General features: G+C 37.6%; 1 protein-coding gene, 1 long non-coding RNA gene and 1 pseudogene across 2 annotated transcripts in view; 1 reads left to right on the top strand and 2 right to left on the bottom strand.

Annotated features, from left to right (window-relative positions):
* Positions 1-574: 574 nt before the first annotated feature.
* The window catches only part of LOC122660767 (UPF0496 protein At4g34320-like), a 36,496-nt gene continuing 18,365 nt past the window's right edge, over positions 575-18,705 (bottom strand). The window contains exons 4-5 of the mRNA XM_043856003.1: positions 13,237-13,290; positions 575-1,901 (exon numbers count right to left, since the gene is read on the bottom strand). Of these exons, the coding sequence (XP_043711938.1) occupies positions 760-1,884 (1,125 nt within the window). The 5' untranslated portion in view covers positions 1,885-1,901; positions 13,237-13,290 and the 3' untranslated portion in view covers positions 575-759. The remainder of the gene's footprint in view (positions 1,902-13,236; positions 13,291-18,705) is intronic.
* LOC122660772 lies at positions 2,163-11,632 on the top strand. Its single transcript, XR_006332783.1, has 3 exons — positions 2,163-2,292; positions 11,481-11,491; positions 11,622-11,632. It is a non-coding gene; the product is annotated as an uncharacterized LOC122660772 (long non-coding RNA).
* Positions 11,894-13,133, bottom strand: LOC122660765 (annotated as a pseudogene).

The raw sequence follows: 18,705 nt of genomic DNA, 5'->3' as shown, positions 1-18,705 counted from the left end.
AACTCTGATCTCAGAAATTTATCATAGAATAATGTGCTGTGAGCTTGCCACTGATTGATTCATTAAGTTGGATAATGATTATTTTAATTGTTTGCATGGAAAAGTAACAAATAAATAGATGCTAGCTATTTGCAGTAGCGACACCCACCATCATGAAATTGTACGCTACTTGGAATCCTCGGTTATGGTTCCTGGTGAATAGAATGTTTCGTTATGTTGATATAAGATCATCTCTACATATTAAATTTTGCATTATAATGACTAACAACTGGTGTGAGAAATGGTTGTCAGCTGCAATATAGTATCATTAAGATATTGAATTCTTAAAAATTGAGATTGAATATCAAGTATTTGAACAGAGAGAGCATTTGCTCCATAATTGTCCATGTAGAGAGAAGCGTCACATTCTGAAGTATTGCATCAACAAATTTATTACTAGTGAACCGCATTCATGTGGTACTTGAACTACATTCTATGATTATGAATAAAAGCAACACTAGTTAAGTGAAAACCAAGAATTTTCTTTTCATACCCCCCATCCCACACTCCAAAAAAAAAAAAAAAACCTCCAGCATTTCAAACAAATCCAAGCAAAGAACTGAAAGTATCAATTATGTTGTATTATTCTACATAAACAAGGAGCACAGAACAATGGCTCCAAGACAAAGAGTCAACCACTGTTGCTAAACATACATAGCATGAAAATTACATAGAGTTACCGAAAAAGCAGCAGTCAGCAGTTCATACCACGAGGTTTCTTCAGTTGTTGGGATGTTTAATTATCCTCTGCAGAACAACTGTCCTCGCCCTGCGTATATCGCGGCTGCATCTGTCAGCTTGTTCACTCAAATCTTCAATGCTTTTCATAAAAACCCCCAACTTCTTCTCAATCTCCTCCACTACAATCTTCACTGCCTCCCCTTCCCTAAGGGCAAACTCAACATTCTGCATTAGAGTCTGGATCTCTATTTCCAAGCGATCAACCAGAACCCGAATACCATCCAAGTCCTTGATTGCAATATAAGTGCCAGCCTGCATTGAGCTAATCACTTCCTTCTGTCCTTTCAGTGCATTCTCATAGCCCGTCCAAAGTGAATCAATCCACTTACCCATTGATCCTATAGGGATGGAAGTGGCTGCTGCCAGTGCCGCAACAACAGGAGGCGCTGCCATGGCAGCTGCCACCACCGAGCAAATAAGAATGGCAGCAAAAGTTGCACCAAATATAATGCTTGAAAGCTTCCTCCATGCTTTTACAGATTTGAGCTTCTTATCAAGTTTGTTCTTTCGAAGTTGCAGCTTCTCCAGCATCAACACCTGTTGCTTGTAAACCGTTACGAAGTCCTGGAAAAAGTCCTCTGTGAATGGGTTCCCAGCAGCCTTGAAATTATTTAGTTCCTCCAGTGTCGACGAATACTTTTTGCCATCTACTCCTTCCTCCTTTTCAAATTGTTGCAAAGCAACATGAAGGATCAACTGGCTGTCACGGGCTTTCTTTAGGCATTTCTCCGTGGCCGTACAGAAATCTAAGGTTTGAAGACTGTTCTCAAAGTAATCCTCCACAAGCTCGAAAAGCTCCTGGTTTTTCCATATATCTTTTTTACAATCTAAGATAACTTTGACAACTTCCTGGTTCATCTCAAGCAGGCTTCCTGTAACTTCTTTGAGTGAGTCAAAGGTGAGCGCTCGAACCTCGACCCCAGAGGCGAGTGAGTTTATGACACGGTTAGTGCGGGCTTGCAGGGTGCGATCAAAAGACTGCAAATCTGGGTCGAGCCTGCATGCTGCTTCATATAAGCTCAGTTCGGCTGTGTACTGCAAATTGGTATCGAACTGAAGGACGGGCGGAGCCTCCCCTGTCCTCTTGCTGAATTGTCCTCCCATCGATGCACAATTCAGATTCTGATTTGAACCCAAAACCCCAGATCTAAGCTGAAGGTTTCCTGATGGCAAGAACACAAATTCTCTACTTTTGAGTGGACACCAATCTTAGCTTTGCATCATTTACTAATCATCTCTGAAAATGCAACATTCCAGCTGAAACCCCTTAAAGCTAAGCTTAATGGGTCTGTGAAAATCTTAATCTTTCAATTAGAAATGACAAAAAACATACGAAAGAGAGAAAAAAAAAACCCAACCTCTTTAACCCAATAATTGTTTCAAGCTTAGAAGGAAATCAGAGTCAGAGATCAGACAGAGCATGAAATTCTCTCACCTAATCGATCACAAGGAACACCGGAAGGTTGAGCTTTCAAGATCGATCAAGGCTACAGGATTTGAGAAACGATCGATGTTTTTTTCGAAAAAGTGATGCAGACAAGCAGAGATGGTTTCCGGAATGAGGAAGTAGAAGCTTAAAAGGGGTTATAAAACTTGAAAACCCTTAAGAAGCAGATAAGGCGAGACGGTGGATTGAGAATGGCTTGCACGCATGAGAAAAAAAGATGAGAAGAAAGAGGTGTGGTGGCAAGGGGAGATAGAAAACGCGGGAAGCAATGTCTTCTTCCTTAATTCATTCTCTCTTTATCTTTCTCACAGAGACTCTCTTTTGTACAATTTTGACTTGCAAAGCAACGGTTACTGAACGGAATGATTGACAGGCAAAGAAGAGAAGAAGAGTATACCCCTCACGACTCCTGCTGCGAAGAGTCGGAGGTCGGAGGAGATAAAGGAAAAATAAAATCTATAAAAGCCTTAAGATATATATAAAGTACAGTGGGAAGGAAGCGACTTTCGTGGATTCAGAGAAGATTCAAGGGTTGCTGACTCATTTAATGACAACTGTACCCTTTTATGCCTCTTGAATTTACTAAAACACCACTTAGGATCATTTTACATTTTTACCTTTTTATGCTCCTTGAATTTACCAAAACACCACATATTCGCGTTTTACACATTAATCCATTGCCCTTCTCCTAGGCCAGTATGTTAAGAAGGGATTTAATTGAGGTGAGAAAATACTGATGTGTTATTTCAAAATCTCATCTCAATTTTGTTTGGTTATTCTTAAATGGTAATCTTACAAAAGCTAAAGCAACATCATTAATTGTTTTGTCTATTGATATGGCACTTCAAAATCCCATCTAGTCTATCCAAAGTTCTACTAATTTGGTGAGATTTTGATTATTATTAATGGGAAAAGTAACTTTACCCCAATATTTTCACTCCAATAAAATCCCACCAACATGTGGGTCCCATCTTCCCAACAATTCTGCCCCACCTTCCCCTCTAAATTGAACCTTAAAGAGTTTTTGGGGATAAGAAAGGGAAATGCTGGATATGCCAGTGGTATACAATATAGTAGCACTCTATACGTCTATCTCTCTCTTCCTCCCTTCGAGGGGTAAGGGAGCCATTTCAAAGGAGGGGAAGAGAGAGATAGAGACATAGGGTGCTAGTATACAGTATAGCACTTCCATACCTATCCCTCTCCCAGAAAGAGAATTTTCAAATTCTAAACACAACTATAAAGGTGTCATCCAAACACTCCCTTTATCTTTTTAGGCTTTAGTATTACACATTTTTTTTTTAATGAGAGTAAATATTATCATGTCATATTGTATCCTTGAAATATTTGCATGACAATGACATAATGAAACGTCATTTTTAATTTGTTTTTGAAAATATTTTTATATTTTTTAACTTAAAAAATTTTGAGAATAGGACCAAGAACAATTAAAACAAGGTGTCAAGTGTCAAGGTCTAAATACACATGTAGAGATCGATATCATTTAAACATCTCTTTTAAATATTTCATGCATTTAGAAATTTATTATTTTTTCATTTGTAAGTTCTCCCTCACTGTGGCTCTTATGTATGGTTTATATTTTTGTTTTTGACACATTTTCATGGTTAATATTTCTATTTTTCTAACACATTTTTATCTATACAGGTGTTTGGTATAATCCATGACCCCTATTGCTCATTAGGCTCTGTTTGTTTCGACGTAAAATTTTACATGAAAATTTTTCTTGGTAAATGTAAAATTTTATATATTGATATTTTTTCAATGCTTTTTTCCGTCAACTAACAAACATTGGAACACTTTTCAACAGGTCAAATTTTTTTAAGTGAAAATTTTCAAGGTAAAATTTTATGTCGAAACAAACAAAGCCTTAGGGAAAAGGTTCTTTGAGCCATCAAGGAAGTATGCAAGCACCTTCTCTCTTTTTCTATCTCTATCCTCCTCACATGAAATGATATCATTGCCCTCCTATGTACAAAATTAATTTTCTACACCTTATTGATGCGCTCCTCTATGTTGCTTGTTGAGAGAACTCTCTCTCCCTTCTCATTAATGTACATTCAAATAAACTAAAACTCATCAATGACTAATAAGGAATTGTTTATTATGTAGTAATACAAATCTCTTTGGCATGATTTCTATTTATATCTAAGGAGAGGGTTAGGCATGCCGCCAACTTTGAACAAAGCTAAAGGCATACGACAATCATAGCTGATAGGACTAAGCACATGAGACAAGGAGGAATTTTCCTAAAGGGGAGGAGATGACACATGCTGACACTTGATAGCATACCCAGTATTTTCTCTTGTAGTTATATCCTATTAATAAGATTACGAAGGATGAATGAAATTCATTGTTTGCACTTTATTTATTTCAAAATGAATTTCGTGCATCCTCCCTAATCACTATTTTTTTTTTGGTAAAGCCATAATCAACATTTCATATAGCAATAAATAAAAGAATCACCCTCCACATGGTATTGAATTGAAGTCACTCTTCACATATATATATAATTTTTTTTGCAGTAAGACTCTTTACATTAATATTAGGGGAAGGCTTTTATGCATGATCGCATAAAGAAATCGAATGTCAAATAGGGGGTTTGAGTCATTTTGCCCATTGAACGTTCTCATCCCAAGGTTTTGTGCCTGACTATGCATCATGTGCATCATGCATAGTCTTGCTTGAAACCTTTGGACATCATTTTATGAAAGAAACTTACTTGGAGGGGGGTGTAAGTAAGGGGGGGTGTTAAATGATTTCCCCCCCCCCAATGATGCCAATGCGCATTCTCATTGGCCCCACGTACGAGGGATCACGTTCCCCCACAGAGAACACCAATTCTAATTTTATATCTAATATTTATCTTACCAAAAAATAAAGTTCTTTCTCTTTAAAAGCATAAGAACATAAATGTCATTTTAGGGTCGATTCTAATGGCAATTATGTTATTTAGAATGATCTGGGGGAGGTTTTGTTATTACTTTAAACAACCGATAAACCCGAGGGGACCAAAAGCGGGTCGCTTTCTTGAATCCCAAAGGCTCGCGTGCTTCAAGCCGACCAACTGGAGTTTCGGGTTCGGCTACATTACCGGCTTCGAGAAGACACGTAAGTCTAGCATTACACATGTCATAATATTACTGGCAGCTGACTACATGATATTTGAAAAGATTGTACACTACGTCAAGAGGTCTCCCTTAAAAATCACGTGCTTCCCAAGATCTGGTTGTTTTCTTTGTTGAAGAAAGTCTTTCTAGGTAGACCAAGTTTTTTCTAACCATAAGGTAAAGAGAGATTCACGGGTTTTGCATTTAGGGTGTAGCCAAACCGATAAACCGGACCAAAGTCAAACTGAACCGATCAATTCCTTATTGGTTTGGTTTTAGATTGAGGTGTTGTGGAATCGGTTTAAAATCGAACCGTATCATAATCTAACCCAAACTGATACCCATTCAAAAAATTATAATATATATATATATCATAATTATGTATAATGGTAAGACGAACCCAAATCGGAATGAACCAATATCAAACCGATAAGAACCAATATCAAACCGATAAGAACCTAAATCCAATTCTGAATCTTCCTGTATTGGTTTGGTTTCAGATTCACCCATTCCCAATACCAAATTCGATTCAATCCGACCAAAGACGAACTAAATCAAATCAACCAATTGACACCCTTAGTTTTGATGATTAGATGGGACTTCTAAGATAGTATTAAAGGTATTTTGGACTTTGTATAATAAAGGTAGGGCAGAATGAATAAAAATCCACACCAATAATTAAGAATGTCAAATTGGAATTGGAATCGAAAACCAAAACTAGATCTGGACTGAATACGCCAATTCGAATAGAATTTGGTTACAATCCGAACTTGGGATGCAAGAACCATATTCGATTTGGTTCGATTTCAGTTCCATCATAGGAATCGATGTTTGAAATCAAAATTGAACCGAATTTGTGTACCATTATATTATAGTATATCAACACATTATAATACTACTATATTACTAATAGTAGTATTAGATTTTATAATATTACAATATTGTAGTATAACACTATAGTATATATAAGAAAAGGAGGGAAGGGCTGGGGCATAACTAGAATTAATATAGGAATTAAAATTGAATATTTAATAATTATTAATATTCAATATATCAATTAAAGAACTTTCAATAGATGATGGGCCTTGGTGCAACGGTAAAAGTTGCTCCATTGTGATCAAGTGGTCATGAGTACGTATCTGAAAACAATCTCTCTGTGAAAACAGGGGTTAGGCTGTGTACATTACGATCCTCCCCAGAATCACTATATATGTGTAATCCTGTATGGATTTAAATTTTTTTCTCTAAGAACATACCTACTTCTTTCCTAGAAAATTTTATTTTTTAAAAAAGGTGAGAGGTGGGGAAGGAATATTATTAAGATGAATCCAAAAGCTTGACGTATGAGTTAAAGTGACCAGTCAGCCACATCTTACTCACCAAACCAATAATCCCAAAGAATCACTTTCAACTTTTCATTTAAATTGTTATTTTCCACTACTGAATATATTCATCTATGAATGGACTTCAATCGCAACAAATTATTTAATGAAGACTTTTGAATCTTGAGAATCTAATATGCTAGCCTCACAAATTATGTGACTCGCACAAGTGTAATAGACCAATCAGATGCCTCAACAATTTTATTATTATTTATCATTCCCATATTTTATGGGTTCCTAATGGTTAAGGATCACGTGTGACACGTAAGCATTGGATAGTTAGCCACGTATCTCCAACATATTATATGAGATTAATAAAGCTCCCTTAATCATTTGTTTACTCCTATGTTAAGACTAATTAAGAGAAAAACCTTTGGAAGATCTCATGAAGGGCGTTACCTTGTTGCCCTGAAAGTTTTCTAAACAATCTCAAATTCTCAATAAATAAAAAATTAAGTTTTTCTTCACCTGTGGAAAGTAGGAAACAGCATTCTACAAAAAATTGGCATGTAATATAAGAGCCAAAACTGTTTGATTTTTTAGTATTCAGATTCTCTACGGTGCACTACCCGTAGCGGCCATAGCAGCGCACACACAAGGCGTGGCGCAATGATCGCCTTACTCTTGCCCGAGCGGAGGTAAGGCAGTCATTGCGCCATGCCTTATGTGTGCGCTGCTATGGCCACTACGGGCAGCGCACCGTAGAGGATCACGATCCTTGATTTTATCCTCAATAGGGCCGATTGGCTAGGAGAAACAAATTAAGAAAATTTTGTTCTAAGCTATTGATTGGAAGTGATACACCATAATTTGTACTTCAAATCCTGACCATACACGTGGACTCCCCACGATTCACAAATGTAAAGAAGATGTAGACGTGCATAAAGACTCTCACACGCCTGGCAGTCATGAAGTTAGGCCCCATTACGATAGTTATGTAACCCCCAAGAGAAGATCCCACTTGCCTCAAGAATCTTGGAGATTCCGAGATTTACGGGAGAATCTCAACAGAAATGGGAGCTTTCCTGAAACCGTGCACCCAGAAAAGAAAATTACAGAAAAAGGAAAGATACCCCAACTTGATCTTTATTCCTATAAATTAAGGGCTAGACCCTCATGTACAGAGGATTGATTGAGCATTATTCAATATTGAATAAAGAAAAGAGCACTTCGCAGTCTCATCTCCGTTGTTCCCAATTTCATTCAATTTCTTAGTTAAATTCATAGTTGTGCCCCGATAGATATTTCTCCGATAGAAATCTTTGCATTACAGGAAGTAAAATAAGAACCATAGTCATATGCTTTGGACATTATGTAGCATAACAAAAAAATATGATCTTAAGTCCTCAGGAAGCACATCACCCAATCCCCCACCCCTCCCCCGCCCCCCCCAAAAAAAAAAAAAAAACACACCCAAACAATTTCTATTCCATTTTATTTTTATTTTAGTGAAATAAAATATAAAAATCAAACCAAACAATTTCATAAACAGAAAACATACCAAATTAGCAAATTAGACCTCAATCTGGAACACCTCAGTGTCCACCTCAGATTGCTATCGGTCCAATCCAAAGTTTAGACTCCAAACCCTTTCCGAATGCTTGTGAGTGATTTACCCCTTAACAATAGGGAGGGGAAGAGAGCCCACTTGATATCTTGAATGAAAGGATGAAGATATGGCAGAGGGCTCTGTGAATGTGGGGAATTTAGATCAGGGTTCACTACCCCAAGATCAGGGTTATTTTTGGTAGTAACAGATTCCAGCCCCTACTATTATTTATATCAGGGATCTTGGGGTTATTTTTGGTAGTAACAGATTCAAGCCCCTACTATTATTTATATCAGGGATCTTGGGGTTATTTTTGGTAGTAACAGATTCAAGCCCCTACTATTATTTATATCAGGGTTTAATGCTTGGCGGATATTTACCGTACCTTCCAAAAATGTCTTCAAAGGACACTACGAACCTAACTCCGTGGAAATTTCTTAATCACTTATGGAGTTCTTGGCTTTGTCGTTACAATAAAAAGACACATAACCCCCCAAGGGGTCAGGTCAATTGGCAAAAGATCAATTCCTCAAACAAGAGGTCTTGAGTTCAAAACACCTTGGGGCTAATTCCTAATCCTCTAAACCTAAGGGTGTTAAATTGTTTGGTTTCAATTAAATAGTACAGTTCGATTTAAACCATACAAATTAAATGGTCTCAATTTTGAAATCATAATCTAACCATTTATTAAACGATTTTATGGTTTTGATTTTAAACGATTTGATTTGGTTTAGATAAACGGTTTGTGCTTGATTTTGGTATATTGATGTATATTTTAGAATGTTAAACGATTTATTCGGTTAAATGATTCGATTTAAACCATTTAATTAAATGACCTCAACTTTGAAACCATAATCGAACCATTTATTAAACAATTTCACGATTTCAATTTAAACGGTTCGATCTGATTTCGATAAACGATTTCAATTTGATTTTGACACCCTTACCTACCCCGAGTTCAGATCTGCTACCCACATAGGGACGGGTGGAGACAGATGTGAACCCTCCATGGGGGTGTGGGACCCATATCCCATGGAGGGGTCAGATTTGTCCTCACTCGTCCCCATGTGGGTAGCTGATCCGGATTCACCTACCCCCTATTAAAGCTCTCCAATTCATTAAAAAAAAAGAAGAAAGAAGAGAATCACTTAAGGAGTTTTTGGGTTTGTCTTTACAATAAAGAGAATTGGGGCAGTTATTATCACTATCCTATATTTAGCCTATATTTATTAAAACTACCTTATCTGAAACTTCTTTTCTGATACTCCCCTGTTTTTATACTTTTACATCTCCTTCTACCCTCATGATTTTAAATGAGGGTCCTTCCTTTTCACCTAGTAACCTGCTAATCTATTTAACCTATCATTTTTCTTTTATTTTTTTATTTATTATTTTTGTCATTAAAATAGTAAAAAATGAAAGCACCCACCCGTTTCTTCTCTCTCTCTCTCTCTCTCTCTCTCTCTCGTTTTTTACTCCATTTGATTTTTATTTTTATTTTTTCTTCAATCCTTTATTCAACATTTCGTCCTCATCGTTCTTCCTCGAACAGATCGACCTGATCCTCACCATGTTCCAGTTCTTCTCCTTTGTCTTCATTACAGGTGTGTTCCCTTCTCTGAAACCGATTGAAACTGATCCATCTTTCATGGATTCTCAATTGAAATCGCCAACAAGGCAGAGATAATCCGATGATTGATCTTGTGCCGTTCTATCCCATGGCTACGAGGTTGAGGAGAGATGAAAATGGTCATGTAGAGATCAATCAATTGTAATGGAGAGGGAGGGTTGCCTTCTGCTTCTGCGAATATGAAGAGGGAGAAGAAGAGTGACGACTCGAGAATTGTGTTGTAGATTAATAAAAAATAAAAAACGCAAAAAGGAAAATTGAATAAAAAGAGGAAGAGAGAGAAGAAGTGGGGTGCTTTGAATAGAGTCGATCTGTTCCATGGTTTTAGTGCACGGTATTGGAACGGGTATCGGTAACCTGCAAAACCGATTTGCATACCAATACAGTATCAGCTTGGATTGGCTATATCAGACAAAATTACCCCTGAATCTCCTTTAAAAAGGGAGTTTTCTGACTATACTGATACGGTATCGGCATTGGTGTCTAGCAAAATCGGTATGTATCGTCCGATATGAGTGATACGATACCGATACTTAGAACCGTGATTTGTTCGAAGAAGAACAATGAAGATGAAATGCTGAATAAAAAATTAATTAAATAGAAAAATTGAAGGAAAAAAAAAAACAAATAGAGTGAAAAACGAGAGAGAAGAAGCGTGTAGGTGCTTTTATATAAAAATAGTAAAAAATAGAAGAAGAATGGTAAATTAAATAGATTAACAGTTTATTAGGTGAAAAGGAAGAGCAATTTGCATATTTAAAAACATGAGGGTAGAAGGAGGTGTAATGTTACTATTTTCTTTTCTTTTTTTTTCTTATAAAAAATTTTTTTTTTTGCTAGAATTTTGTCTAGCTCTCTCATTCTTACATGGAAATGTTACATGTTAGATTTCTCACATTATGCATCAAAGATTCTAGTATGTCATTGGACCAGCTTTGAATTTTTCAAACCAAATGAAATTCATTGAATTCAGAATCTAACCACTTTCTTCATTCCTCTCCATCTCGAAACTCTATAGTCGCTCAAACATCTGGTTCCAAATGAGTAGCAGAAATCGAAGGTGTAATCGAGAGCCTTCCTCTCCATCTCGAAACTCTCTAGTCGTTCAAGCATCCGGTTCCAAATCAGTAGCCGAAATCGAAAGCTTTCCTCTCCAACGACTCTCCTCTCACAGAACTGAACTTCTCGTCTTCTTCCTCTCACAAAACCCCATTTTCTCATTTTCAAATGGGTTGAAGGAAGGTGTTAGCTACACTTTTGAACTCACTTGCAAAGGAAAGCGGAGGTCATGGAGTTCTCTTTGTTTTGAATCTGGCCATGAGAATACTTTCCAGTCTCATTGAATCCCAGAAAAGGGTTCACAAAAGTGCTTAAACAAATTTGATGGAATTTTTTTTAATTTTTATTTGGATGAATAGAATTTGATTATCTTTATTAACGTAGAATGTGATTGTCTGAAACAAATTTGAAATAAACCCAGAATGTCTTGATGTGTTTCTTAAAACTGAAACAATACTTTAACAAGAACCCGTCTCTGCGACCAAAGCACCAACAAATTCGTGAGTTTGAAAAAAGGTTCAAATCTTACCCAGATCACCAGATCAAAGGATATCCATCATTTATAAGGAAAACTAATTTTAAGATCAAATCCTAGCCATCGAATAATAATAGACAAATAGGGGCTGAAAACATGTTCAGAGGCAAGTAACTTATATAACTGTATTGCTGATCTTCATCTCTAATAGATCTTCTAATTTATATTCTTTTTCGGACTTCTACAGTCGCATGATGTACAGATTTTCCAAAGACAGAAAGAAAGAAAGAAAGAAAGGAAAGAAAGGAAAGAAAGGAAAGAGGGAATTGAAGGAAGAAAAGTATGTACTGTTTTTTTCTACGGCGGGCTATATTTTCTATTAAAACACGAGCACTGGAAGCTTGTTATCTGAACAAACCAAGAGATTACTGAACAAACACCAGTCAGCACTCAACAGTGCATACCAAGAGGTTTCTTCAGTTCTTAGGATGTTTACTTGCCCTCTGCAGAACAACTGCCCTCGCCTTTCGAATATTCTGGCTGCATGTGTCAACTTGTTCAGTCAAACCTTCAATGTCTTTCATAAAAAACCCCAACTTCTTCTTGATCTCCTCCACTACAACCTTCACTGCCTCTCCTTCCCTAAAGGCAAAATCAGCATTTTGCATTAGAGTTTGGATCTCTATTGACAAGCGGTTAACCGGAACCCAAATACCCTCCAAGTCCTTGATTGCATTATAAGTGGCAGCGTACATTGAGTCAATCAATTCCTTCTGTTCTTTCAGAGTATTCTCATAGCCCTTCCAAAGAGAATTAAACCAAGTACCAATTGATCCTACAGGGATTGACGTAGCAGCTGTCACTGCAGCAACAACATGAGGCGCTGCCATTGAAACTGCCACCACCGCGCAAATAATTATGGCAGCAAAAGTTGCAGCAAATATAATGCTTGAAACCTTCCTCCATGTCTCCACAGATTCAAGCTTCTTATCAAGTTTGTTCTTTCGAAGTTGCAGCTTCTCTAACATCAACACCTGATGGTTGTGAACCGTTAGGAAGTTCTGGGAGAACTCCTCCGTGAATGGGTTCCCAGCAGCCTTGAAATTCTTCAGTTCCTCCTCCAGTGTCGCCCAATGCTTTTTGTCATCTACCCCTCTCTCCTCCTCAAATTTTTGCAATTGAAGATGAAGGATCAACTGGCTGTCACGGGATTTCATTAGGCATTCATCCGAGGCCGTACAGGAATCCAAAGTTTGCTGATTACTCTCGAAGTAATCCTTCACAAGCTCGAAGAGTTGCTTGTTTTTCCATTTACCTTTCTTACAATCTTAGATGCCTTCGACGAATTCCTGGTTCACCTCAAGGAAGCTTGCAGTAACTTCTCTTAGTGAGTCAAATGAGAGCTCTCGAAGCTCGATCCCAGAGCCAATTGTGATTATAACAGGGTTCGTGCCCAGTTGCAGGGTGGAATCGAAAGACTGCAAATTTGGGTCGTCGAGCCTGAATGCTGCTGCTGCTTCATTTGCGCTCATCTCGACTGAGTACTGCAAATTGGAACCGCGCTGAAAGACAGCCAGACTCTCCCATCTCCTCTTGCTGAATTGTCCTCCCATCGATGCACTCTATTCAGACACTGAATAGAATCCAAAAGAATTATACAGATTCAATCTGGAACCTCAGTTTCCACTTTAATGGAAGGAGGGAGGGACTGGCAGAGAGAGAGATTTTGAAGGGATGTTTATAGATGAGAATGAGAATGAGGAGGCTATTTCTAGATGATTCAGACCCTGATTAGAATCCAAAAGAATTATACGGATTCAATCTGGAACCTCAGTGTGCACTTTAATGGAAGGAGAGAGAGAGAGAGAGAGAGAGAGAGAGAGAAATTTTGAAGGGAAGTTTATAGATGAGAATGAGAATGAGACTGAGGAGGTATTTATAGATGAGGATGTGAGAGAGAGAGAGAGATAAATTTTGAAGGGAAATTTAGAGATGAGAATGAGAATGAGAATGAGAATGAGGAGGTATTTATACATGAGGATGAGAGAGAGAGAGAGAGAGAGAAATTTTGAAGGGAAATTTATAGATGAGAATGAGAATGAGGAGGTATTTATAGATGAGGATGAGGATGAGGATGAGAGAGAGAGAGAGAGAGAGAGAGAGAGGGGTGAAGGAAAGTTCATAGATGAGCATGAGAATGAGAATGAGAATGAGAGGCTATTTATAGATGACGATGAGAGAGAGAGAGAGAGAGACACGTGAAGGAAAGTTCATGGATGAGAATGAGAAGGAGTGAAGGACAAGGTATCAGAGAGAGAGAGAAAGGTGAAGGAAAGTTTAAAAATGAGAATGAGAATGAGAATGAGAAAACTATTTCCAGAAGAGGCCCCACCCAGGAAGTTTCTTTGAACTTTTGGAAACCGGCGTTTTCAACCGTTTAATCAACTACCAACAACAACAATATCATAGCTATTGGATTGTTGGTCCACCCAATGTTTTAAAACTTGGAATCGGGAATGGAATCCGTTGGAGAGGATTTCGGTCTGAAATCGAACTAAATTGGTTCAAGACTCAAGAGAGATGTCGGTCTAAGACTAGGGAGAGAGAGAGAGAGATGTCGGTCTAAGATTAGGGAGAGAGAGAGAGAGAGAGCTCCACATAAAGATAACTTGGCAATCCTCAAAAATAAGTCAAGGGTCTAAGACTAGGGAGCTTGATAGAGAGAGAGAGAGAGACCACATCCATGTCACATTTAAGAGAGAGAGGGTTCTCCACATAAAAACTAGGGAGCTTCAACCAAGCTCATACATCTTTTGTCTTAAGAATCCCATGAAGTCCCCATGATGGGCAGCATTCATTAAGCCATACACCACAAATATAGTGCTCACCAAATTTTACATTGGAGGGGTATCTTTGCTAGAGAGCAACCTCTATGTAATATGGCGCAGATGACTCTTGGAAGAGGCATTGTGGTGTGAAGCAGACTATATTTAAGCAAGTTGGTGACCACTTACTTGATGCTTCTACGTGTACTTTCATTGGGTGTTCGCACGCACACATCTGCCTAAGCCCAGACAGAGAGGGCAAAAATGAATACCCTGGCGCCCCCAGAAAGAAAGTAATGATTGCCTGCACTCCCATTGGCTGCCAAGTATACATGTGTAATAATGTGAGAGATAAAGTGTGTCAGTCCTACACTGTTGATACTACCTATTTGAAAAGTTCTGCAAGGTTGGACTGTGTCTCGACTGTGTCTCCTGGATCTGTCTTGTCCCTTCACAGGGGAGTGAGATTTTTTTGGATTATGATTATGGAAGGAAGCTCGACCTTTTTTGGTACGTCTCCCATCAATTTGCTAACGACCCTGTTGATTCTCGGTCCTCGGTCCCCAAATGGTTTTTTCAAACTTAATTGTGACGCATCTTTCAAACCATGAGAGGAATATGAGAGGTTTGGGATTTCTTATTCGAGACCATCAAGGCCACTCCCGGTTTGCAGTCTCAGATCCATCAAATATTAGCGACATGCTCATCGCTGAGGCCACTGCTATCAGAGGACTGCTGGAGGCTTTGTCTGAAGGTTTCTATAAACTTCAGGTGGAGTGTGACAATCAGGAGGTGGTGGCATATATACCTGCAAGATCCCTCTAAACCTACGGCCCTTTCGGTACGATCAATTCTTGAGGACATCCATTACCTCTGTTCCTATTTGGATGAATGTTCATTTCATTATATTCCAAGGGCAGCCAATGAGGTGGCAGATACCTTGGTCAAGAAGGCTCAGTCAATGATCGTGATGGATAGGACTGTTTGATCTAATTCTGATCCCTATTTTTCTGTACGTTGTGATATTGACCTCAGGAGGAGTGTAACCCAGTTCAATCAATAGATGCTTTTTCTACCCCCAAAAAAAAAAAAAAAAAAAAAAGGTTTTTAAAAAAAAAAAAAAAATTTTTTATAATCATTATCTTACCAGAAAATTTTCATTTGAAAGAAACGCAGAACACCACATAGTTCTGAAGACAGCACATACTAGATTATATGGAAAGTAATCTGAGATGCCACTCTTGGCTCGACATGGCAAGACATCTGAGAATGAATCTGGCAGTGAACATGCGTCCGCGGTACTCTCTCGACCTTTTATATCTATGTTAATTGATGTTCCAGCACCAAGGGCGAGATGAAAAGGAATCGCTGGTACCTGATACTGATGATATGATACCGATACTAATGTGGTGTATCGGTCCATACTGAGGGTAAAATGGTCCAAAATTTATTATTATTTTTTCTCATAAAAGAGGGCAAATCGTCTGATATGGCCAATATCGATCGATTCGTGTTAGTGTCAACTGAGACCGATACCAATCTTGAACCTGATACTAAGATTTAATCCATGCAAGGGGACCGGCCACCTCTAGGATGTGGGGGTCCAAACCCCATGGATGGTGGGAGATCGACTCTAGTGGTTAAATGTCATTGAAGAGGATCTGAATTCGACATCGGTAGGCCCTATTTGTACCAATCGGATCAATTGTTTATGACCTGATTAGTTCATTTAAGTCCATTTAATCTGATTACTATAACTAGGGGTGTCAATCGGTCGGTTCGGTCCAGTTTTTCGATTTTGGTGTGATTTTTAGTGAAAGCGAAACTGAACCAATAAGGACTTTTCGATTTTGGCACGGTTTAGTTTCGTGTCGATTTTGATTTATGATAACGGATTGATAGCGGTTTGGATTCGGTTCGGTACCGGTTTTTTTTTAACAAGTTGGGTTCGGTTTGTGCATATTTTCTTCTCTTTCTCTTTTCAACTACATAAAATATTTCATTAACCCCACACTTAAAAAGGAGATCAATGGAACAAGCATTGTTACAAATCAATTTCCCTATTTTCATAACCTCATACTCATTGATTTGTAACAATTTCCCTTACAACCATAAATTTGTTAACTAATATTGAAATCAATTCAATTAATCATAACCTTATACTTATTATTTTTTTTATCGATTTCATTCAGTTCAGTTTTTTATTTGTTATCGATCGGTCCAGTGCGATTTAGGTTTCAGTCAGTCTCGTCATACTCCAATCCAAAATCAATCCAATAAGAATCGATTCGATTCGATCTTGGGTTTTTTTTTATCGGTTTTGGTCATTCTTAATGGTTCGGGCTAGAATTTGACACCCTTAACTATAACCCCTGAGAAGACTGTTTATAATTTGAATAATCGACTGAACTTTGCTTTATAAAAGACACGGAAAGCTCAGCCACTATTAAAAGAGATTGTCTCTAGACAGCCATCACAAATAAGAATTGGGTGATCCCCAAAAGGTAATGCTTATTGGTTTTTGGAAAGAGACATAAAAACTGGCTCACTAGAAATAGAATGAGAAAAGAAGGTAAAAGAGCAAGATCAGCAGTACTTCCTTACTTTTGGATGCATTGCTTAATCCAAATGAGATAATTATACTGTGCAAGATCCTTTTCCTTTTTGTATCCTGGTATGTTGGCAAGTAAAAATAAGAAATTAACAGGATATTCCAAAGCCAAAAAAATGGAGGAACTAGTTCCCTGACAGAAAATTAGTATCATATCCTGCTCTGCTTATGTTTGCTCTTCAGATGCCCATATCTTACTTAATAAAAACTAGATTTTTTGTGGTAAGTGAAAATTTCAATTTTCTAATGATGGGATTTTTCTCAAATTAAAAAATTACATAAATCTTAATATGGTAAAATATTACTAAAAACCAAAAGTGCGGTAGAATATTCATTTGTTTTGATATATAAAAAAATATTTTTAATTAGAGCAATTTTGACACCATTAACGCAAATCAAATTAAGTTTGACTGAATCCACCACGCCTTAGAGAATTTCAAAACTGCAGCCCCTTTAGCTAGAATATGGGCCTCCCTATTTACATTCCTAGGAATGAATTACAAAGAAATGGTGTCAAAAGAAATACATAAGGAGCTAATGTCATCAGCTATCGAGTGCACAGAGCCCAGTCCAGTATAACAACAAATTTGTTTAAATCAGAGATTACACTCAAGGAGTCAGATAATAGAAGAATGTGGTGCAGACCCAAAAGAAGACAGTTCAATTGCTATGATAATTGGCCATGGGAATCTCAGTTTTCTGATTTTCCTCACCATTTAAAACAATAGCTTCCATGGCAAAATTCAACAAGAAATCATTAATCTGATTCGACTACATTACATCGATTTTCAAAGCAACACTCTTGAAGGTGAACTTCCTATCAGTTTGGTAAATTGCACTTTTCGTCTGAAAGAAATCTACTTCTCCAAAAACAATCTCGTCGGGAAGATTCTGGTTGATCCATTTATGTCTTTGTCGAAGTTGGAGATAATTGCTATTAATGGGAATGGTTTAACAGGAGAAATACCAGTTTTTTTGGAAACATTTCTTCCATCCAAGTTATCTCTTTGGGTGGAAATGAATTCATTTTCAGCCCAATCCGATTTGATTTGGTGGCAAAACAAACGAAAAAAAATCCAAGATTATGCGGTGCATGGACATACATGCCTTACATTGTTTATTTGAATACCTAAACTATCTATGCCTTCTTTGTATTTTCCCTTCCTCCTCTTCTTCCACATTCTTCTATGGGAGTTTACAAACGCCATGGAAAATTCGAGGGGGGTGGGGTGAATGTTCACGTACATGAACGAATTACAATCGTTCAGATGGAACATTCCCATAAAATGGATTCCATCTGAACGGTTGTGAGTCGTTCACGTACGCTCACGTACATGAACATTCCCTGCACCATGGAACAAAAACTTGATCGAAACCTGTCGAAACCATCGAGTTAACTCGGTTTCCCAAGTTTCCAAGATGAGTTGAAGGGGGATTTTATAAAATCCCTGGATTTGACCGGGTTTCGATTGGTTTCGACCATATTTTGGTGGTTTTGACATATATGTCCATCGAAACTAGGGAAAACTTGACTCGAAACTAGGGAAAACTTGGCTCAAAATTAGGATAGACAGATATTTATGCCAGAAATTGCCAGAAACCAGCACAGACACTTAGTTATGTCTAATATCATTTAAATAAATATTTTTATATTTGTATTTCAATTACTTAAGATATTATTCATAAATAAGCATATACCCTCCCCCCTATTTGAATTCAATAAAAATAGTTAAAAAATTAAATTTCAAAAAGATAAAAAGTCAACCCCCTAGTTCAAGAACAAAAACTGGATTTTTGATGATAGGTAATGTAATTTTTA

This window comes from Telopea speciosissima, chromosome 5 (genome assembly GCF_018873765.1).
Source record: "Telopea speciosissima isolate NSW1024214 ecotype Mountain lineage chromosome 5, Tspe_v1, whole genome shotgun sequence".
Taxonomy (NCBI): Eukaryota; Viridiplantae; Streptophyta; class Magnoliopsida; order Proteales; family Proteaceae; genus Telopea; species Telopea speciosissima.
This window is presented reverse-complemented; position numbering and strand designations above follow the sequence as displayed.